This window comes from Elgaria multicarinata, chromosome 23, assembly GCF_023053635.1.
Source record: "Elgaria multicarinata webbii isolate HBS135686 ecotype San Diego chromosome 23, rElgMul1.1.pri, whole genome shotgun sequence".
NCBI lineage: Eukaryota > Metazoa > Chordata > Lepidosauria > Squamata > Anguidae > Elgaria > Elgaria multicarinata.
In genome coordinates, this window is record NC_086193.1 from 12,761,252 (window position 1) to 12,784,454 (window position 23,203).

Here is a 23,203-nt window from a genome sequence, read left to right on the forward strand (position 1 = left end):
CTGCTTTTAAGCTTTCCCAAAAAGTCATCAAGGGATTCAGACAACATGATAACCTATGGGCTACTAGTCCTCATGGCTCTGTCAGTCAGCCTGTGTTCACCAGTTGCTGGGGAACATGGGCGGGAGGGTGCTGTTGCACCATGTCCTGCTTTGTGGGTCCCTGGTCAATGGCTGGTTGGCCGCTGTGTGAACAGAGTGCTGGACTAGCTGGACCCTGGGTGTGATCCAGCAAGTCTCTTCCTACGAAGCCTGAACCAGTGCCACCAAAGAAACGATTGCGTCTTGGGTGATGTGACGCAGGATGAATCTTATCATAGAGGAGGGCCAGGATCTCTTCTCGATCCTCCCAGAGTGCAGGACACGGAATAACGGGCTCAAGTTAAAGGAAGCCAGATTCCGGCTGGACATCAGGAAAAACTTCCTGACTGTTAGAGCAGTACGACAATGGAACCAGTGACCTAAGGAGGTTGTGGGCTCTCCCACCCTAGAGGCCTTCAAGAGGCAGCTGGACAGCCATCTGTCAGGGATGCTTTAGGGTGGATTCCTGCATTGAGCAGGGGGGTGGACTAGATGGCCTTATAGGCCCCTTTCTACTCTACTATTCTCATAGAATAGTAGAGTTGGAAGGGGCCTACAAGGCCATCGAGTCCAACCCCCTGCTCAATGCAGGAATCCACCCTAAAGCATAATAGAAACATAGAATAGTAGAGTTAGTGGTAGATCCCTATTCAGATCTGCAAATCACTCCTCAGACATTGCTGCAGTTGTAGAGTAGTTACCCACATGTGTACCAGTGTCTGAGCGTTGAGTTGATTAATATTTTAAATCAGGGCGCTTATTAAAGTGAGCTTTTCGCTGATGAAACCCATGTGAGTCAATAAACATTGGCTCAAATTTCTTGCGGGGAACTGGGGTGGGGAGACGTTGATTCTTGTTGCATGTATGTTTGTCTGATAAATATTTAACTCAAAAAGGGAAAGAAGCCTATGGATGCTGTATGAAAGTTTATTGTAGAAAAGCCCAACGCTTTTCAGATCCTTGTTTTTTTTAAGGCCTTCAGGAGGGTTGTTACGTAACGGTGACTAATGATTTGGTCATCATTACAAGGTAATTGTTGATAATTTCTGAACACATTATAACAGATTGATTTTTTAAAAAATAAATAAATAAACGTTTTTGTCCTTCTCGTTGCAAAGGTAAGCTTGAAAGTATATGAGTGGTGCCAGGTGAAATTATATTCTGAGTTTGGTTGGGGTTGCAGGCATTTCTTCCTCTTTGCAGTCAGGACAGGGTAGGCTGGTACATCTCACCGTTCCTCCCTGTGATGAACAAAACCAGCGTAAACGTGGCACGTTAGGTTACACCTGCAGAAATAACTAATGCAAAATGAGAGCTGGTATCAAATTTGCTCACTTCCATAATGTCAATTGGTTCCAGAATTCAGTACGGTGTGTGTGTGTGTGTGTGTGCTGTTTGGTTCTGGTGCATGATTTGGATTACCTGGGTGTAGCATCATCATCATCATCATCATCATAATACACCCTAAGTAGAGGACAGAGAGCCTTACAAACAGCCATCAACACAGCTTTGTGGCCGTAAATTGTGTAAGTGGTTGTCAGCGAATTTCAGCGGCCTCCTCGTAAGAACCTTCTGGCATGTCATTTTTCTTGCTGCTGGAAGGTGCCAGAATCGTGCGTTGTGGGGAGAGACAGATGCCATAGAGACAGCGATGGCCTTAGCCATCTTGTGTTCCAGAGCAGTGCTTTGTTCCCAGGATGGCTCAAGGGCACTAAGTAGCTTAGGAAGACGTTCGGAGAGGCTGCTGTTCTCTTGAGCAGATTATGCTGAAATGGAGGAGGAACATGGATGAGAAGCAGCAGGGTGTCTTGACTAAGGAACGTCTGTGGCAAAAACAAACCTCAGCCCCGTCCTTGAACTGTTGTTGCTGCACTTCTGAGAAACTCACTGTAGTGTGGCACTGAGCACTTAACTGTGGTTCTGAGTAGACTTAATGGGGCAGTTCGCACAACACGCTAGCCCACACTCAGTGGTCGAGTGTGTCGTGTTCGTTGAACCGTGGGTTATTGTGAGATCCAGACCCAGGACATTTTCCGCAGGGTGGCTTGTTAACCACCCTGAACAGCCCAATAACAAACCGTGGTTTCTCAAGGTGGCTCGTTTGAGAAAAAGAAGCCACACTGCAGGGTTAACAAGCCACCCTGTGGGAAATGGCCTGGGTTCAGACAACGCACTAACCCACGGTTCAGCAAACAACCCACATTCAACCAGTGAGTGTGGGCTAGCGTGTTGTGGGACGAACCCCTTTGTGACATTATAATGCTGAGTCCTTATGAGGCTTGCGTTGAGAGCCAGGGTGGTATCTGGCTCTCAACGCAGATACCACCCTAAGCACTCTTAGTGCTTAGAGGAGCCTCCCGCAACTGGCTGCCCTCCAGATGGGTGGGAGTGCAAGTCCCATGCTGTGTCAGGGAAGGATGGGAGTTGCAGTCCATCACATCAGGAGGGCATCCGGTTGGGACAGAGGGTGGATTTTGACTAGGGAAGTCGGAATTGGACTCTTTGCAGAGCCGTGAAGCTCACTGGGTGATCTTGAGCTAGTCTCCCAACCAAACTATCCTGTGCGTTACCCTGCTTTATCCTCCAGGTCCACCACCCAGAACTCGAGGTGGGGTGTGATAAATCAGAAGCTTCCTTATTCCAGATTGGTCTGTGTAGCCCTGTATTATCTACTGTGGTTGCGTCTCCCCAGCATCACGGACAAAAAAACCCACCTTTCTGGTTTGCTGCCTGATCCTTTCTACCAGATATGCTGGTGGTTTCACCTGGGAGATCTTCTGCGTGCAAAGCAGCGATGCCCCCTCTTACAAATGTGAATAATAATAATGTTGAGTCCGCACCTCAGGGAATTTTAGTTCAGATTCTTGGCAGTAAGAGAGTTTGGAGCAGGTGGGGGAGCCCACTATTGAGGTCACACAGGCCCACAGGCAAGGAGGGCGGTGGGTGGGTGGGGAGACATGACAGAGGTGTACAAAATTCTGCATGGTGTGGAAAAAGTGGAGAAGGAGACGTTTTCTTCCTTTCTCATCATGTTAGAACCCAAGGAGTCATTCCATGAAGCTGAATGGTGGGAGATTCAGGACAAATGAAAGGAACACCTACTTCACACAGCACATAGTTAAATGGTGGAACTCACTGCCGCAAGATGTATTGATAGCCACCAATTTGGATGGCTTTCAAAGGGGGTTGGATAAATTCCTGGAGGAGAAGTGGCTACTAGCCCTGATGATTATGTGCTACCTCCAGTATCAGAGGCAGTAAGCCTATGTGCACCAGTTGCTGGGGAACATGGCTGGGAAGATGCTGTTTCACCATGTCATAGAATCATAGAATAGTAGAGTTGGAAGGGGCCTCTAAGGCCATCGAGTCCAACCCCCTGCTCAACGCAGGAATCCACCCTACAGCATCCCTGACAGATGCTTGTCCAGCTGCTTCTTCAATGCCTCCATTGTGGGCGACCCACAACCCCCTCAGGTCATTGCTTCCATTGTTGTACTGCTCTAACAATCAGGAAGTTTTTCCTGATGTCCAGCCGGAATCTGGCTTCCTTTAACTTGAGCCCGTTATTCCGTGTCCTGCACTCTGGGAGGATTGAGAAGAGATCCTGGCCCTCCTCTGTGTGACAACCTTTTAAGTATTTGAAGAGTGCTCTCATGTCTCCCCTCAATCTTCTCTTCTCCAGGCTAAACAGGCCCAGTTCTTTCAGTCTCTCTTCATAGGGCTTTGTTTCCAGACCCCTGATCACCCTCGTTGCCCTCCTGTGAACCCCCTCCAGCTTGCCTGCATCCTTCTTGGAGTGTGGTGCCCAGAACTGGACGCAGTACTCGAAATGCCTAACCAGTGCCAAATAGAGGGGAACCAGTACCTCCTGCTTGTGGGTCCCTGCTCGACAGATGTTCGGCAGCTGTGTGAAAAAAGTGCTGGACTAGTTGGACCCTCAGTCTGATCCGGCCGGGCTCTTCTCATGTTCTTACATTCTTATCCTTGCCATTCAGTGGACTGCTAGCTCTTGAGAACAGGATGCAGGGAAAATTGAAATATGTGTCTTCTGCCCTCTCCGGCATTGTTTTGTGCTTCATTTCCAATAGCCTCGCTCTGTTAAGCGACCCAACCGCCTACGCTGCGGTTTTCCAAGCTTGCGCTGTGCTCTCGTTTTTGTTGTTCTGATAGCAATTTGGAGGTGGGGAAAAGCCGGAAAAATCGGAGTGTAAGGGTACGCAGACAGAGCGGCCGAATTCTCCCTACACTCTACGCCAGGATTACGGATGGGGGAAGGAGAGGAATTTGGAGGCCAGCTCATGACTTGGGGGGAGCGCCGGGATTTTTCGTTTTGAACGTTCGCTGCTATTTCACCGCCCCGCGTGTGACAGCTGCAGAGAGCATAATTGCAGGCCTGCTGCCTGGTAGGCAGACAGCAAAAGCCCAGGTGGCAAAACGTTCGGTAGCCATTCCTTTCCTGCTTCGCCTCGGGGAAGCTCTGAAGAATTGGAGAGCGAGTCTTGGCTCGTCCTGATACCTTAGCGGTGGCTTTTCCAACCAGGCTAGTAAATATAAGGACTGTAAGATCCATACAACAGTGGAACAGCTCACCTACGGAGGTGGTGGGTTCTCCATCTCTGGAGGTTTCCAAGAGGAACCTGGACAGCCACCTCCCATGGATGGTTGAATTTGTTTTCCTGCACATTGCAGAGGGTTGGACTAGATGGTCCTTGTGGTCCCTCCCAACCAGGGTGGATAAAAATCAAGTTTGTTTTTTTAAAAAAACAAAACACCCGGATTTTTTTTTATTTATTTAAATCGGATTTTTTTTAATAAAATGCTTTTTGAGGAAGAATCTATCTAAAGATAGTTTTCTATTTAAGAGACGTTATAGTCCAAAGGTTATTCATCATGAAATAAGGATTCGTTTTTAATTATGTCGCATGAGGCTGTATATTCATGCAATGTTTAAATTTGGGGGTAAATGAATTCCATTCATCCCTTCACAACGTCATGCTCTTCCAGAGGTTTCTGCAAGATGATTGGGCCTTTTTTATTCTATCTAGAAGATATTATTATCACAGCTGCCTGGTTTTACAGTTCTCAGAACTGTGAATTTGTGTCTGCAGAGATTGCAGTCCTGTTGTTCCTTTGCAAATCTATGTACACAGAATCAACCCCTTACCTCTTAAGTGCTAAGATTTTTTTTAAAAAAATCAATGAATAGAGTGCCCTTTTTGGGGGGGGGGTGTCACATGATTAAACTGAGTCTTTCTGAGTAGTGATTTAAATCACGATTTAAATCAAATTGATTTAAATCAAATCCACCCTGCTTCCAACTCAACACAATTCTACCGTTGGGGGAACCTAGGAGTTGCAGGCCAACATACTTGGAGAGCGCTGAGTCCTGGAGATGGTTGGTTTCTCTGACTTGAGAGGCTGGGTGCTTCTGACTTGCCTATTTCAAATCGTTACGAGGTTCCTTCGTTTCCCAACTTCCTGTCCTCTTCCTTCTCCCCCTTTTCCTAAGTTCCAGTGCTCCTTGCTTCTTCTTTGCCTGCTTCTCTTCTAGGCCTCTGGCTTTGGTCCTTCATTAGGGCCCTCCTGCCTCCCTCCCTTTGGATCCGAGCACCCCTACCAAAGTCTTGAGAGGTTGAGGGACTTGGGCTTATTTAGACTGGAAGGTATTCAACGAAGAGGCAATACAGTAGCTACCTTCAAACATCCAAAGGGCTGATCCAGAGGATACGACCTCTGGAAAGCTGCTGTGGTTAGGAAAAGCACCGTTCACACGACACGCTTAACCATCGTGGCTTAGCGTGTTGTCTGAACAGGGTCATAGTGTGCAAACAAGCAAGAACAAAGGGTTTGATTCCTGCGTGAAATGTGTGTGTGTGGATTTATTGCTATATCATTTGAGATCCAAAGAATGTTTTTAGGCGTTCGTTTGAACCCTTTAATTGCCCCCCCTTCAGATCTTTATTTCAACGAACCCATGGCCCCAGGTGCCACACCTGCATCAGCCGGGGGTAGGGCCAGAAGTCCTTTCAAAGGAGGGTCTGTAGCGCAGTGGTAGAGCCCTGCCGGAGGCCCCACGTTCATTCCCCAGGTAGAGCAGGAAAAATCCCTGCCTGAAACCCTGAAATGCTGCTGCCAGTTAGTGTGGACAATACTGGGCTAGATTGATCAAATACCTGACTCAGTAGAAGGCAGCCTCCAATGTCCCCGACGTTGTCCCTTCCGACTCTCTGATTCTTTGACGGGCTTTCTGCCTGACTGACCTTTTTCTGTCCCGGCCTCAGGCCTCCTCGGTCATTTCCCACCACCAAATTTAGACTCGTGTTGCATAACGAGACAGAAACACCGAAGGTTTGCCAGCAAATTACACTGTGAGCCCTGTGATAATGCTATGTAGAATCAGGCTTTTTTTTTGTGGGAGGTGCCTTCTTATTTGCAAATTGAGAAATAACCTTCCCTTCACCCCAAGAATGCAGGAGACGGGGTAAAGTGTTAGAAATGGGCTGCTCTAATAGGAGGCTATTCAAGAGTTTATAGATACACTACAACCTTTTTTAAAATCCTCTGAAGTTAAATTGTAACAGAGAGAGAAAGAGAGAGAAACTCACATATCTGCCTGTTAATATTATAATTATTATTTATTACATTTGTATACCGCCCCATAGCCGAAGCTCTCTGGGCGGCTTACAAAGATTAAAAACAGTGAACATTAAAAACAAATATACAAAATTTAAAAGCATAAAAACAGACTATCCATTTAAAAACAACTCTTCTGCGGTCAGTTAAGATAAAAAAACACCCTCAGGTTATGTTGTTAAATGCCTGGGAGAAGAGAAAAGTCTTGACCTGGTGCTGAAAAGATAATGTTGGCGCCAGGTGGGCCTCAGCAAAGACATTGTTCCATCATTGCGGGGGCCACCACTGAGAAGGCCCTCTCCCTTGTTGCCATCCTCTGAGCTTCCCTCGGAGTAGGCACCCGGAGGAGGACCTTAGATGTTGAGCGTAGTATAGGGGTAGGTTCATGTCGGGAGAGGCGTTCCGTCGGGTATTGTGGTCATAAGCCATGTAACTCTGTATGACTTAAGGAAGAAAAGGAGTGCGTGGGAATAGCCACTTAGCTTTGAAAGTCTAACATAGTCTCTTGCCTGTCGCTCCTCGGCACCATTTACACATTTGTTTGGTTTGATTCGGTTTTAGTTTCCGTGGTTTTGAGTGCTTCGGGGAAATCTCCCAATTCTGCGAAAGCCGCAGAACGAAATCTTAGAAGACTTAGCCGAGCAGCTTTAGGGAGAGAAATCCTTCCTCTCAATCCACTGGTTGAGAAATGCTTGCTCTCAATCCACTCCAGACAAATGCATGCACTTCTTGATTTTACATTTTGTTTCTTTATTTATGTGTGAGGTTCCCCACCCCCACCCTCCAATGCCTCCCAATTGCCAAAGTGTGATGCTCTTTGGGGTGGTCTGGGCCGTGTGCTATGTATTTATCCGTTTTATTTATGAGAGGTGTTTTGAACCCGTCCTTCATTGCAAGATGCTAGGGCATTACGCAAAACAACAGCAACCCTAACCTCCCCCCCCGGCCTGAGAACCAAAATGGGGCACAAATGTAATACAATAAAAGAAAGGGGAAAATCACAATAAATCCGGATCGGAGGCATAAAAAGCAGAGGAGATTAAGCTCAAAGCAACAGGCTAGGGAGCTGTCCAGCAGGGTAAGAACCAGGCCTGTGCTATAGCTTCCCACGCAGCAAAGGAGCTGTCCAGCCAAGGTATTAGGACCAGGGTAGCAACTAGAAGGAGTGAGGTCTTGCTGCCAGCAACTTCCAGGTAGAGTCTGACAAACACTAGAGTTGCCCCGACCTGATTCAAAAGTAGTTCATAGAATCATAGAATCGTAGAGTTGGAAGGGGCCTAAAAGGCCATCGAGTCCAACCCCCTGCTCATTGCAGGAATTCCTCCTCCCACGTCGGGCTTTGAGACAGGAGGTCACACCCTGACAAATACTGTTATGCCTTCTGGTTTCTGTTTGGCAGACGGGCGGTGATTGTGGATCGTCTGGAGCTGGGTGGGTGGGTTGCTCTTTCAGGGGGCATCAAGGTCCCTTCCTGGATGGGGCATTCTCCAGGAGTTGGTCTTAAGGTATCCAGCGGGGCACGCACGACCGCCTTCTAGACTCTCCTCCTGCCGGCTAAAGAAAGTGTCTTATAGAAGCATTATCCTTTCAGTCTGTGCCTAAAAGAAAAGGAGGCTTATGTCTCTCCCCTCACCGCGATTGACCAGGTCTGCCTGAGAATTATTATTATTATTATTATTTATTTATATAGCACCATCAATGTACATGGTGCTGTACAGAGTAAAACAGTAAATAGCAAGACCCTGCCGCATAGGCTTACAATCTAATAAAATCATAGTAAAACAATAAGGAGGGGAAGAGAATGCAAACAGGCACAGGGTAGGGTAAGCAGGCACAGGGTAGGGTAAAACTAACAGTATAAAGTCTGCACAACATCAAGTTTTAAAAGCTTTAGGAAAAAGAAAAGTTTTTAGTTGAGCTTTAAAAGCTGCGATTGAACTTGTAGTTCTCAAATGTTCTGGAAGAGCGTTCCAGGCGTAAGGGGCAGCAGAAGAGAATGGACGGAGCTGAGCAAGGGAAGTAGAGGCCCTTGGGCAGGCGAGAAACATGGCATCAGAGGAGCGAAGAGCACGAGCGGGGCAATAGTGTGAGATGAGAGAGGAGAGATAGGAAGGAGCTAGACAGTGAAAAGCTTTGTAGGTCAACAGGAGAAGTTTATATTGGATTCTGAAGTGAATTGGAAGCCAATGAAGAGATTTCAGAAGCGGAGTAACATGGTCAGAGCGGCGAGCCGAGAAGATGATCTTTGCGGCAGAGTGTTGAACAGAAACCAACGGACTGATGTGAGACGAAGGAAGGCCAGAGAGAAGAAGGTAGGAGCATAACCTCAAAGAACTCCAAAGAGTAGGCCATCCTGGATGGAAAAATAAGGCCGCCCTGCTATTGGGGTGCAAGGCGGGTGAGCATCCCATATATCCACAAAAAGGGAGAGAAATCTCAGAAAGATTTATTATACAAAAGCCTGATGTGTTTCGGCCTCTTGTTTTTTAGGCCTTTTCCGGTGTGTGTGTAAAAGCACATATATAAAAAAACAGGAATAAGACAACACTATACAAAAACAAAGCGCTGAAGAACTTCGTAGCACGCGAAAAACCGACACGTCCCTCGCGGCGTGGGTCTATGCGGGTGAAACGCCTGTTGTCAGAGGCAGTGAGGTTTTTACCCACAAAAGATACTTGTCTCTCAAGGCGACTCAAGTCTCTGGACTGCAGCTGTTCCCAGCTGGGAGCCCTCCAGAGGTTTTGGACTTCAACTCCCATCAGCCCCAACCCACCTGGCCAATTGTCAGGAATGGTTCGTGTGAACCCTTGTCCACATGGTCGTGGGCTGGATAAACAAGGCTTGCGTGTAGGGATCCAGACAGAAACGTTGCTTTCCCTGGTGGTGCAGCGTCGCCCTGAAGCTGGAGTTAAATTAGTTGTGTGTGTGTGAGTGTGTGTTATCATTAACAGGCCATCTGTCAGCTTGCTTAAGAGATAAGTACTCCCTTAATGCTCCTGACCAGTAGCCAACGGAGCGGCTTCTTTTCCTTCGCCCAGCCCGCTCGTGCAAATCGGATTTCTCCGTTGCGCATTTGAAGCCTGAGCGCGTCCCAAAATTCCTTCTGCTGTCCTTTTCTTCCCAGGGTTGCTGATTCGGCGTTTTCTTGTGCGCCCCTCCCCATCCAACCCAGGCCACGCTCGGCCCCGGGAACTTGATTAGACACTTAGGAGCTGCAAAGCAAAGCTGCTTGTGGTAATTATTGCAAAATTGAAGCTAATCTCCCGCACGCTGGAATTTTGACAGAGTGCAGAAAAGAGATTAGCCAGCACAGTTTCCCTTGGAATCTCCCTGGCGGTGTGGGAAGGCACGGAGTGTTTCTCTCTCTCTCTCTCTCTCCAAATCATTGTTATAGCAGATAGTTTTGGGGAATCGCATAACCGAGGTTGTGTCTCGGAGACCTTGCGGCTTTGTCAGGCCTGTCTGAAAACCGCCTCCATTAAAAATAGGAATCAAGTTTGTAGCTCACATTTATTAATTACATTTATATACCGCCCCATAGCTGAAGCTCTCTGGGAGGTTTACAAAAGTTAAAAACAGTAAACATTAAAAAGTATACAAAATTTAAAAAACATCAGAAACATAAAAACAACAGTATCCATTTAAAAACAGTTCTGGGGTCTGTTAAAAACAAACTTAGCGTTGTTAAATGTTGTTAAATGCCTGGGAGAAGAGGAAAGTCTTGACCTGGTGCAGAAAAGATAACAACGTTGGCGCTAGGCGAGCCTCATCGGGGCGATCATTCCACAGTCGGGGGCCACCACTGAGAAGGCCCTCTCCCTTGTTGCCATCCTCCGAGCTTCCCTCGGAGTCGGCACTCGGAGGAGGACCTTAGATGTTGAGCACAGTGTACAAGGAGGTTCATGTCTATTTAAGATACATTATAGTCCAAGGATTAGTTTTTAATTATGTAGCATGAAGCTGTATATTCATGCAATGTTTAAATTTGGGGGTAAATGAATTCAATTCATCCATTCACAACGTCATGCTCTTCCAGAGGTTTCTGTAAGATTATTGGGCAAGTTTTCCATCTAGAAGATATTATTATCACAGCTGTCTGGCTTTAAAGTTCTCAAAACTGTGAATTTGTGTCTGCAGAGAATCACAATCCCATTGTTCCTTTGCAAATCGATGTGCACAGAATCAACACCTTACCTCTTAAGTGCCAAGTTTCAAAAAAATTCAATGAATAGAGTGCACTTTTTTGGGGGGGGGGAGTCACATGATTAAATCGAGTCCTTCTGAGTAGTGATTTAAATCGTGATTTAAAACAAATTGATTTAAATCAAATCCACCCTGGGTTTCAGTGTTGGATCTGAGCTCACACGCACCTTTTTTCATTCACAAATCTACTACTTCCCCCCAACCTTCCTTGATTTTAGCAGCCTAATTTAGCAGGGCAGTGGGAGCCTTTTGGGTTTAAAACTATGGGGCGGGGGCAGAAATCATAAGAACATCAGAAGAAGAGCCCTGCTGGATCACACCGAAGGTGTAGCCCACTACTCTGTTCACACAGTGGCTGACCAGCAGTTGACCAGGGACCCACAAAGCAGGACATGGTGCAACATCACCCACCCATGTTCCCCAGCAACTGGTGCACACAGGCTTAGTACCTTGGATACTGGAGGGAGCACAGAGCCATCAAGGCTAGTAGCCATTCCTTCTCCTCCAGGAATTTATCCATCCCCCTTTGAAAACCGCCCAAATGGGTGGCCATCGTTACATCTTGAGGTCGTGAATTCCGTAATTTAACTCTGCGCTGTTCGAAGAAGTCCTCCCTTTTCTCTCTTCTGAATCTCCCACCATTCAGCTTCATAGTATGACCCTGTTCGGCTCTAGTATTTTGAGAGAGGGCGAAAAATGTCTCCCTCTCCCTCTTCTTCACACCACGCATAATTCTGTGTTGCAAATCGCTCAGAAGCCCACCAGCAGATCCCAGTGTACGTTCTGCCTGCCCCCTGCGCTCAAGAAACTGTGTTTACTCCAAAGTAAATCCTGAGTGTATTTAATTGGGCTTACTCCCAGGTAAATGCGTACGGGGTTGCAGCCTTAGAAAGATGAGGGGAGGCAGGGAGGAGGAGGTTAGATCCGTTTAAGTTGGGAGACGTGAATTTTTAACATGGGGATTTAAACACCAATCAGAGCTTTCTGGGAGGGACAGAGGGGAACTGGCCGTGATTGCTGCACAAAAATAATCAGTCTGCTAAGAACATGTTCTTTGGTATTCGGCACTGCTTACCATGTTCTTCTCTCCTCAGGACTGGCTCTGAAGAAGGCTGTCCTAACCGAGGTGAGTGCCGCCGCTTTCTTCCCAGGAGGGAATGTTACAAACCTGCCCAAGCCTTAAAATGGGCATGCTGTTTGTCTTTTCACCAGAAGAGTGAAGATGGGAGGGCAAGACACGCAGGGCCTTTTCCGTGGTGGCACCCAAAACTGTAGATCTCACCCACCCACCCAACAGCTAGTCCACTTCTGCTTCCTTAACAGTTTGCTCCAACACTGCTTCCAGCTCCTTGTAAACTCAGGTTCCACAGATGCAGATTTTTTCAGGCCTCTTGCCTAGTTTCGGGTTCTTGAAGGGATGCCTGCCTCCTCCCCTAGGTTCCCTTCTTAAGCTTAGCAGACTCCTCCCGGGGTGGGTGCAGGGCAACGGCCTTAGACCAGCCAGGCCTCCTCCCGGAATTCCCTGGCTCCCTCACTCCTGGGCCTTTCACAGCCTGCCTCAAAGAAACAAGCCCTCTGAGGACGGTGTGTTGATCACCGGAGGGAGATTTGAGGCTGCCTTTCCCTGCCTCTTTGGTTGCCCTCTGGGCCTCCACTTGGCTCAGAGCAGTGTGGTTTATGGTACACTTGACTGGATAGCTTTTAAAGCCAGCCGGCTGCTTCAAGGCGCCTGCAGGCTAAGAGCGCCGGGCGCAAAGTTTCGAAAGACACTCCGCTAAACCTGCCCAGGTGTCATGTCTAACCCCACTGCCCTGTTTTGGGAGAAGATGTTTCAGGTAATCCATCAGAATCAGATACGGAAATAGAGGAGGCAGCGCCAGACACCAGCCAGCCTGTACCAGTGCGGGAGGAAGCTCTCACGGGCGATTCCCCAGCTGGGAGTCAGCCCTCTCCAGAGCTTATCTCCTCAAGGCTGAATCCTACACACTCAGTGGGAAGTGAGTTTTCTTCCGGGGGTGAGCATCCCGACAAGCTAGATGATGCTAGGGTCTGCCGGAAGCTGAAATGCACGGGGCGGAAGGAAGGCGTGAGAAAGTCGGTTTGATTGCGCCAGAACCTGCCTCCGCACCAAGCACTTTGAAGTTACGGGTGTTTGAGAAGTAGCTTCTTATTCTTCTTGAATGGACCATTGTCTTGTTCAGTTTGCATAGTTTTGCCTAGGGGGGCGCTTCCAAGAGGCTAGACTCTATTCAGGTAGAAGAGAGTTTATTGCTTAATAAAAGCTTTGTGGATTACGTAGCAAGCCTCGTCATTTGCCTCCCATCGAAAGTAAGAGCGTTCTGGGAAACACGACAGCACCACTCCCTCTCCTGAGGAATGTGACCAGCCTCCCTTAACAGTGGAGCAGTGGCGGTCTTCCTCCGTGGCTTAGCGGCGTGGCCCGCCCACCTTCCCCATCGCTCCGTTTTCCTGCCTCTAGGATGGGTTTCCCTCGCTCCCTTCTGCTCACCTCAAACTCCTTCCCTTCTCAGGCTCCGTCGTTGACAGGACAGCCGGGCGCCGGCCAGGGAAAGAAGATCGGCCACCGAGGGGTCGATGCCTCCGGGGAGACGACGTACAAGAAGGTATGATGTCCTGGCGGAGCGGCGTCGAAGCCCTTTCAGTCTTGGAGAAGTTCTCAGAAGAACATCAGAAGAGCCCTGATGCTGGGTCAGACCAAGGGTTCGTCTTGTCCAGCACTCTGTCCACACAGGGGCCAACCAGCTGTCGCCCAGAGACCAACAGCACCCTCCCACCCATGTTCCCCAGCAACTGGTCTACATAGGCATATTGTGCCTGTTACTGGAGGTGGCATATAGCCCTCAGGGCTAGTAGCCATTAATAGCCTTCTCCTCTGGGATCTCCGGGGCCGTCCTGCAGTCTTGAGCGAAGCCAAAGTACCAGAACAGCTGCTGCTTTTAGCTTAAAACTCTACACTTTAAGAGAGACATTTCAGCCTTTCAGAATAATGGGAAGAAACATGCAAGGGGAAGGGGGCGAGGCCCTCTGGGCTCTGAAAAAAGAGCTGGGATTATTTAGCCAGGGGCGGGGGGGAAAGGAGGCTACGGGGAGGCATGAGAGAGGTGTATAGAATTCTGAATGGTGTGGACGTAGGGAGACCTTTTCCTCCCTCTCTCAAAATACTAGAACCCAACGGGGTCCTTATCCCATGAAGCTGATGGGTGGGAGATTCAGGACAGATCAGAGGAAGGACTTCTCCACACAGCGCAGAGTTAAACTATGGGACTCACTGCCACAGGATGTAGTGATGGCCACCCATTTGGATGGCTTTCAAAGGGGGTTGGATGAATTCCTGGAGGAGGAGAAGGCGATGGTTATGTGCCACCTCCACTATCAGAGGCACCAGTTGCTGGGGAACATGGGTTGGGACATGGCTGCTTGTGGGTCTCCGGTCGAGAGCTGGTTGGCCGCTGCGTGAACGGAGTGCTGGACTAGATGGACCCTTGGACTGATCCAGCAGGGCTCTAATGATGTTCTTACAGCACCCTAAGTGGGCCACCACCACCCTTGGAGGATGGAAGCTGTGTGTAGGAGACAGAGGTGGAAGACACTGGTCTGTCTGTATTCTCTCTCTGCACAAAGATAGCAAAAACAGTTAGGGTTGAACTTTGACCCTACCTGTACACTACGCTCAACGTCTACGGTCCTCCTCTGGGGGAAGCTCAGAGGATGGCAGCAAGGGACAGGGCCTTCTCTGTGGTGGCCTCCCAGTTCTGGAACGATCTCCCCGATGAGGCTCGCCTGGTGCCGACATCATCTTTTCTTTTCTCCCAGGCATTTAATAGCTTGTGTTGAGTGTTAACTGACTCCAGCACTATCTTTGGCCTGGCTGAGAGTTTTAAAAATGGTTTTAAACGCCGGCTGTTTTCATGGTTTTAAATTTTGTATCCGTCTTTTAACCTTGGTAAACCGCCTCTCCCTGCCTCCATCCAAACTCTGGGTGCTGCGCTCCTCTCCTCCTCCCCGGGGCTCGGCTCGGGAGGAACCGCGCTGTAACCAGCCCTGCTTGACGCTGTCCTCTCTTCTCCGCGACAGACCACGTCGTCCACGCTCAAGGGGGCCATCCAACTCGGCATTGGCTACACCGTGGGCAACCTCAGCTCCAAGCCCGAGAGGGACGTCTTGATGCAGGATTTCTACGTGGTGGAGAGCATTTTCTTTCCCAGGTAAGGCGGCTTTCCGAGCAGGGCAGCAGGATGGGTGGCGCTGCAGCAAGCTCTGGTATTCGCCGTAGAAACGCTATAGCTGATAGCGATGGCTGCCTGAGAGGATAGAGCCCACGTAACAGAACTGCACCGGCTGCCTATACGCTTCCGGTCGGAATTCAAGGTGTCGGTAATGACGTTCAAAGCCCTAAACGGCTTGGGACCTCGATACTTGAGGGAGTGCCTCTCCTTATATATGCCTGCCCGAGACTTGAGATCCGTTGGAGGAGCCCTTCTCCGCATCCCACCAACGCAACATATACGTTATGATGGGACAAGGGAGAGGGCCTTCTCTGTGGTGGCCCCCCGACTGTGGAACGCCCTCCCCTTGGAGGCCCGACTGGCGCCATCGCTGATTTTATTCCGGCGCCAAATGGAAACATGGCTTTTTTAACAAAGCTTTTAATGGTTGATTCACTAAGTTGGCACATTGTTTTAACTGATTTAAATTATATATTGTTTTAACTTGGTTTATGGTTTAATTTGTTTTTAGCTGTGTATATTTACTGTTTTATACCGTGTGCTTTTATCGGTACGCCGCCCTGAGATCTTATTGAAATAGGGCGGGATATAAATGTTTTAAATAAAGAAAGAAAGAAATAGAGCGCGAGACCTGCTCCGTTTGTGTGTTTGCTTCCCAACCTGCAGCGAAGGCAGTAACCTCACCCCCGCGCACCACTACCCTGACTTCCGGTTCAAGACGTACGCCCCCGTGGCTTTCCGGTATTTCCGGGAGCTTTTCGGCATCCGCCCAGACGATTATTTGGTAAGAGTGGCATCGCTTCGCCCTCGCCCCGGATAAAAATGGCATCTTGGGGTGTGTCTACCCAAGCCACGTCCGTGGGTTGTGTGGGTGGGCGGGGTGGGGCTTAGTCACGTGACGCTCTTGACCGCCTCTTTCTTGACTCCTCCTCTCCCTCAGTATTCCTTGTGCAACGAGCCCCTGATCGAACTGTCCAACCCCGGGGCCAGCGGTTCCCTTTTCTACGTCACCAGCGACGATGAATTCATCATCAAAACGGTGATGCACAAAGAGGCCGAGTTCCTCCAGAAGCTTCTTCCGGGCTATTATATGGTGCGTGAGCATTTCTTTATCACATTTTTATACTGCCCGATAGCACCGTGAAAACCCTAAAAAATACACTTAAGTACACAATACATTTCAAACGTTAAAAGATGAAAACTGCAATATAAAATCAGATAAATTCCAGTCCAGGGACAGAAGGACTTCTTCACACAGCGCAGGGTTAAACTATGGAACTCACTACCACAGGATGTGGTGATGGCCACCAGTTTGGATGGCTTTAAAAGGGGGTCAGTTATATTCCTGGAGGAGAAGTCTATCAAGGACTACTAGCCCTGATGGTTGTATGCTATCTCCAGTATCTGAAGCAGTAAGTTTGTGTGCACCAGTTGCTGGGGAACATAGAATCATAGAATAGCAGAGTTGGAAGGGGCCTACAAGGCCATCGAGTCCAACCCCCTGCTCAATGCAGAAATCCACCCTAAAGCATCCCTGACAGATGGTTGTCCAGCTGCCTCTTGAAGGCTTCTAGTGTGGGAGAGCCCACCACCTCCCTAGGTAGCTGATTCCACCGTCGCACTGCTCTAACAGTCAGGAAGTCTTTCCTGATGTCCAGCCGGAATCTGGCTTCCTTTAACTTGAGCCCGTTATTCCATGTCTTGCACTCTGGGAGGATCGAGAAGAGATCCTGGCCCTCCTCTGTGTGACAACCTTTCAAGTATTTGAAGAGTGCTCTCATGTCTCCCCTCAATCTTCTCTTCTCCAGGCTAAACACACCCAGTTCTTTCAGTCTCTCTTCATAGGGCTTTGTTTCCAGACCCCTGATCCTCCTGGTTGCCCAGGGTGCTGTTGCACCTGTGTCCTGGTTTGTGGGTCCCTGGTCGACAGCTGGACAGCCCCTGTGTGAACAGAGCACTGGACTAGACAGACCGTCAGTCTGATCCAGCAGGGCACTTCTGATGTTCTTAACGTGCAATCCAAATCCCCTTCCTTGATATTTGAACCCGTTGGCTGGGATCCTACCCTGATGGCTGTGTGCTGCCTCCAGTCTCTGAGACAATAAGCCTGTTTGCACCAGTTGCTGGGGAACATGGGCGGGAGGGTGCTGTTGCACCGTGTCCTGCTCTGTTGGTCCCTGGTCGAGAGTTGGTTGGCCCCTGTGTGAACAGAGTGCTGGACTGGATGGACCCTCGGTCTGATCCAGCATTAGGGCACTTTTTATGTTCTTAACTACATGAGGACTAGAAACTTCACTTTTGTACAGAGAGAGCTGAGCCGGTCAGAGGGCTGAAAATTCGCGTCAGAACCTACATCGCCCTCTTGCATGCTGTGTGTCTTGTCGAGGTGCCCGTCCCCCTGTTTCATTTTTTTTTTCATTTCATTTCAACTTTTCTAGAACTTGAACCAGAATCCCCGGACGCTGCTGCCCAAATTCTACGGCCTCTACTGCGTCCAGTCCGGGGGCAAAAACATCCGGGTCGTGGTGATGAACAACATCCTGCCCCGGGTGGTGAAGATGCACCTGAAATACGACCTCAAGGGCTCGACCTACAAGCGCCGGGCGTCCAAAAAGGAGAAGGAGAAATCGAGCCCCACCTACAAGGACTTGGACTTCATGCAGGACATGCCCGATGGCATCCTGCTGGACACGGACACCTTCAGCGCCGTGGTCAAGACCCTGCAGAGGGACTGCTTGGTAGGTCCAGGGGGGACGAAGCCTGCCCCGGTGGAACGGCCCTTCACAACAGCCCTGCAAGGGAGGCCAGTGGAGGAAGAAGGGGAGAGGCGGGCCGAGAGAGGGGGGGAGAGAGAGAGAGAGAGAGAGAGAGAAAGAGGGAGAGAGACTGAGCCAGCCACGGTGGCTCTTTTATTGTATTTATTTTATTAAAACGTTTGTATCCTGCCCTGTTTGACTCGGATCTACAGATAAAACGATACAAACAGTATAAAACAATAAACACACGCAGCTAAAAACAAGCCATTCATCAAGCTGAAACCAGCATGGAACTTGAAAGCAACAGGAACAGTTAACTTAATTGAGCCATCAAAGGCGTTGTTAAGAAGCCATGTCTTTACTTGGCGCCGGAATAAAGTCAGCGTCGGGCCTCCAGGGGGAGGGCATTCCACAGCCGGGGTGCCACCACAGAGAAGGCCCTCTCCCTTTTTTATTTCCCCGGTATTTTAGCATTTTACCATCCTCGTCTTTTAACTCTACTGTTCTGAATCCGCATTTTAAATCTCTGCGTTGCTGCAGGGTTTTATTCCGGAGGTACTCTTGTGTAGTGGTTTTATAGGGTGGTTTTAAGCTTTCATATATCACGTTTTACGCTGCCCCAGAGAGCTTCGGTTATTGGGGAGCATAGAAATGCGATAAATAAATACGCCGCTGCTTTCCCTCAACCTTGTGCCCTCCAGATGTGTCGGGGTGCAATTGTAGGGGTGACAGTCGCCGTCCAACACAGCTGGGGAGCATCAGGTGGAGTCAGGCTGTTGCATCGGGCCTGTTCAGATGACACGCTAAACCATGGTTAGGCTGCTCACCCTTTCGCAGCAAATGTTTAACGAGCCGGTTTAAACCGTGGGTTCTGTAGCCGCCCATGGTTAGGAAGGGTTCACGCAGCACGCTCAGCCATCATGATTAGCTCAAAGTGCGTCACCACCATGGCTCAGCGAGTCGTCCGAACAGGGTCACTGCGAGCTGCAGACAGCAGAGGGTTTTTTTATTTATTTTATTTCTTTATTACATTTCTATACCACCCAATAGCCGGAGCTCTCTGGGCGGTTGGATGTGGGACCTCCGGCATACGACCCTCCTCTCTCTCCTGTTTAGGCTCTAGGCTCCATTGTCCTGCGAAGTTGGCTTGCTGAGCAGAACCGGAGCGTTTTCCTGGTTCGTCCCCCCCTTGATTCTCTGCCTTCCTACCCCCCCTCCCCGTTTCCAGGTGCTCGAAAGCTTCAAAATCATGGACTACAGCCTCCTCCTGGGAGTCCACAACATAGACCAGCAGGAACGGGAGCGGCAGGTGGACGGCGCCCAGAGCACGTCCGACGAGAAGCGCCCCGTGGGGCAGAAGGCCCTATACTCCACGGCCATGGAGTCGATCCAGGGCGGGGCGGCCCGGGGGGAGTCCATCGACACGGACGACACGTAAGTGGGAGCTGGCGGCTGGAGCTGTGCGGGTCAAGCCCCCCACCTTACGGGTGCCACGTTCGATGTCCACTGTGGGCCCGTGGGCCTGTCCTGTGAGGAGAGATGTATTTTATGGGAGCCTCTCCTCTAAGGCCTTTGGTACGCACGTTTCTCAGAACACTCCTGCTTTCGATGGGAGGCAAATGACAAGGCCTGCTAGGTAACCCACAAAGCTTTTATTAAGCAACAAACGTCTCTTCCACCTGATTAGAGTCTAACCTCTTGGAAACGTCCCCCTAGGCAAAACTATGCAAACTAAGCAAGACAATTGTCCATTCAAGAAGAAAAGGAAACCACTTCCCAAACGCCCGTAACTTCAGAGTGCCTGGTGCGGAGGCAGGTTCTGGCATAATCTCACTGACTTTCTCACACCTTCCTTCCACTCCGTGCGTTTGAGCTTCCGGTGGACCCCAGCATCAGCTAGCTTTTCAGGGCGCTCACCTCCAGAAGAAACCTCGCTTCCCACTGAGTGTGTAGGGTTTGGCCTTGAGGAGATAAGCTCTGGAGAGGGCTGACTCCCAGCTGGGGAATCGCCCGTGAGAGCGTCCTCCCCCACTGGTACAGTCTGGCTGGTGTCTGGTGAGGGGGAGGCTGTTAACGCGCCTTGCCTGCTCTTTCCTCTTCAGGATGGGCGGCATTCCGGCCGTGAACGGCAAAGGGGAACATCTGCTCCTTCACGTCGGCATCATAGACATCCTCCAGTCCTACAGGTAGGCATCTTCTGGAGCTCTCTTTGGACCTTTGATGGAAGAAGGTGGAGCTATCTCTCCCCTTGAGATCCCCTAGGGCAGGGGTGTATGACCTTTTCAGCCCTGGTTTCGGGGTGGGTGGGTGTCCTGCTGTTGCACCCGTGTCCTGCTCGTGGGTTCCTGGTCGAGAGCTGGTTGACACTTGTGTGAACAGAGTGCTGGACTAGATGGGCCCTCGGTCTGATCCAGCAGGGCTCTTCTGACCAGGGCCGGGCAAAGCTGGTCATAGGCCCGGGCCAGGTAGGAAACGTAGGCCCCATTTCAAACTTCTCATTAAGTATTTTTTAATCCGTTCTAAATACATATGAACTAGAACGATTTATAAAAAAAGGTAACCACAAGCACTTCTATTCAAGACGTAAGGCATCACTTCTTCACATTCAGAAACGCTTTACGTGCTTTTCTTTGGGCAAATTCATCCTCAGCAACAGAAAAATCAAGCGACTTTGCCCAGGGGGACTCTGAGTAGCCCCCCTCAAAATCAAAGGCCCATGCCCACTGCCCCCCACCCCTCTGCCAGCCCTGCTTCTGACGTTCTTACATGCAGGAGTACATATTGCATGGAGGCACGGGTACACACCGGCAATGCCCAGGTAGCAGTGAGGAAGAAATATCTCTATGAGATTATCCGGGCAAGAGAGTGGTGAATACAGGCAGTGAGGAAATGGGGTGGAGGGATTGGCTGGGGGGTGGGAGCAGGTTAGGGGTCCCCCTACTCTAAGTTTGATTTGGCCGTAGTTCTACCAGCCCTTAAAATTCCACCCCACCCGTCTCTCAGCCCCCCCTGGATTGCAGAGAGGCCCGGAATATGGGCCTTTCGGTTTGGGAACATGCCATCTTGGTTTATGCACCTCTCTCTTACCCTCCCCCTTCCGTTTTCTTTTCCTTTCACAACCCAGGTTCATCAAGAAGCTGGAACATACATGGAAGGCTCTCGTCCACGACGGGGTGAGTTTGGGCCAGACGGACTGCCGAGCGAGTGGGGTGCTGTAACGACGGCCCAACTCCATTCTTGGGGCTCCGCTGTGCTCCCCAAAGTGTGCGTTGTCACAGAAACAAGCCTGTTGCAAATTTGCTATTCTCCCTCACGAAGTATCAGGGCAGAGAGAGAATAGGTCACCGGGATTCCCAGGGATCGTGGCTTCCTAAAACTTTGACGTCAGCAATCCCAGCTTCCTAAATCTCACGGTCTCCTTGCAGGCTGGCTTTAGTGCTGGCTGCACTCCCAGTTAAACCAAGCCACAGTTCTTTGTTACATCCGCAACTGTGTCAGCTTCATGCCGGTTTACTAACAAGGATCTTAAATGGCTGTTTGAACCTGGTTGGTAATCCGGGTTTAATAACTGCCACCTGTGCCAGGTGAAGTTTCCAAACAGTCTTCAAGAGCAGCCCCACATAGAGCGCTTTACAGTAGTCCAAACCCGAAAGCTTTTACAGCTTGAGAACTCCTTCCCCCACCCCTCCTTTGCTTCATGTGGGCAAATGTTTTCCCAAACCTCCGTTTTTAAAATGTGCGAAGGCTGCGATAAATCTGCCCGGGACGGGGAGCTTTAATAGCAGAAAATGCTCCCTCAAAATTGCCATGAGATTGCCACCTGAATTGGCAACATTCCTTATGGCAGGTGCCCCTAAGATGGCAGCCACTTAGCACCCGCAAGGCCTTTTTAAAAATACAAATATTGAAATATCTGAATAAGTATCTATTTGCATCTTTATGCCACCCGTTCAGTGATTGAAAGCGTTGTAAGATGCTCAATCCATTGCTTTCCAGGGGATGAGTGTTTATCCTCCCAGTGTGTAATATCAGCCTTTTAGTTTTCAAATGGTGCAGAGAATCCGTTTACTCTCTTTGTTAATTCCCTGAAGCACACAATTTAAAACGTCGTTGCGCATCACTGAATTTTAAAGACTGTAATAACCTCCTCCCCAAAAGAAGCAACTGCTGAACGTTGCCAAAACGTCCGTTTGAAAGAAGCATTAGCTGAATGGCACCGGCAGCAATTAGCTGCTTCGACAATCCCTTATTGAAGAGACGTTGCGGTGTCTAATGGACACCAAAGTTTTTGCTGAATGAGGGCCATAGACGCTGAAGCGGTGATCCAGCAATTAGGCATTTTCTGGTGTTGCCCACAGCAGTTTGTCAAATTGCCAGAAGTGCCTCTGTGTCCAAAACGTTTGGAGACGCCTACTTTAGGGACGAGACTATGGCCATTTCTACACCTGCCTTTTTTCCAGGGATCGTCCCTGGATCATCCCTGCATGCAAATGACACACAGGGGATGCCGGGAGCAGGCAGAGACGATCCCTCCATTTTCCTGGGATAATCCTTAGGTGTAGAAAGGGCCTCAGTGGAGAGTTTTGCATGCAGAAATCCCCAGGTTCGATTGCCGCCATCTTAGCTAGCAGATGATGAAAACGGCTGTTCTCTTGCCTGAGGCCCTGCAAAGCTGCTGCCAGTCAGAATATAGAAAACCGGGGTACGTGGACAAATGCTCTGAGCGGATATAAGGCAGCCTCCTGCATTTCCATTCATCATTTTGATGGCATCCCGCCCGGGTGAGCTGTTTTAGTTCTGCAGTACGTAAGTGCTGCAGCCACTTTTTATTCCTGTAATTTAAGTACAGCTCATCAAGGTTCTTGGACGTGCACGGACGGACTGGTAGAGTGATGCCAAAGGCCTATGCCTGCACTGTTGCGCAACACCAGCAGGAAATGGTGCCGTCTTGGAAGAGGCATTCCCCTTTTGCTCTCCCGTGCAAGGGAATGCCTCTTCCAAGCTGGAAACCCTTGCTTTCTGGTTCTGCATAACAATGCACGCGTAGGTCACAGCAGGCACCGTCTTGGAGGAGGCATTCCCCTTTCGCGCTCCCGTGCAAGGGAATGCCTCTTCCAAGCTGGAAACCCTTGCTTTCTGGTTCTCGCACGGGCAGGAATGCCTCTTTGCCACCTGCTTCTCTTATAAGTACTTGTATAATTAACTTTTAAAAACATGTTGTTCAATCAGTTGGGGAGATGACGTCTTTCCCCCTTCCTCTCGTTCTCATTGTTGCACTGTCCCTGC

General features: G+C 49.5%; 1 protein-coding gene across 1 annotated transcript in view; it reads left to right on the forward strand.

Moving 5' to 3' along the window:
- The window catches only part of PIP5K1C (phosphatidylinositol-4-phosphate 5-kinase type 1 gamma), a 43,269-nt gene that overhangs the window by 7,302 nt on the left and 12,764 nt on the right, over positions 1-23,203 (forward strand). The window contains exons 2-10 of the mRNA XM_063147356.1: positions 12,009-12,040; positions 13,446-13,538; positions 15,010-15,140; positions 15,828-15,945; positions 16,102-16,254; positions 17,600-17,899; positions 19,146-19,351; positions 20,020-20,103; positions 21,042-21,090. Coding sequence (XP_063003426.1) covers positions 12,009-12,040; positions 13,446-13,538; positions 15,010-15,140; positions 15,828-15,945; positions 16,102-16,254; positions 17,600-17,899; positions 19,146-19,351; positions 20,020-20,103; positions 21,042-21,090 — 1,166 coding nt within the window. The remainder of the gene's footprint in view (positions 1-12,008; positions 12,041-13,445; positions 13,539-15,009; positions 15,141-15,827; positions 15,946-16,101; positions 16,255-17,599; positions 17,900-19,145; positions 19,352-20,019; positions 20,104-21,041; positions 21,091-23,203) is intronic.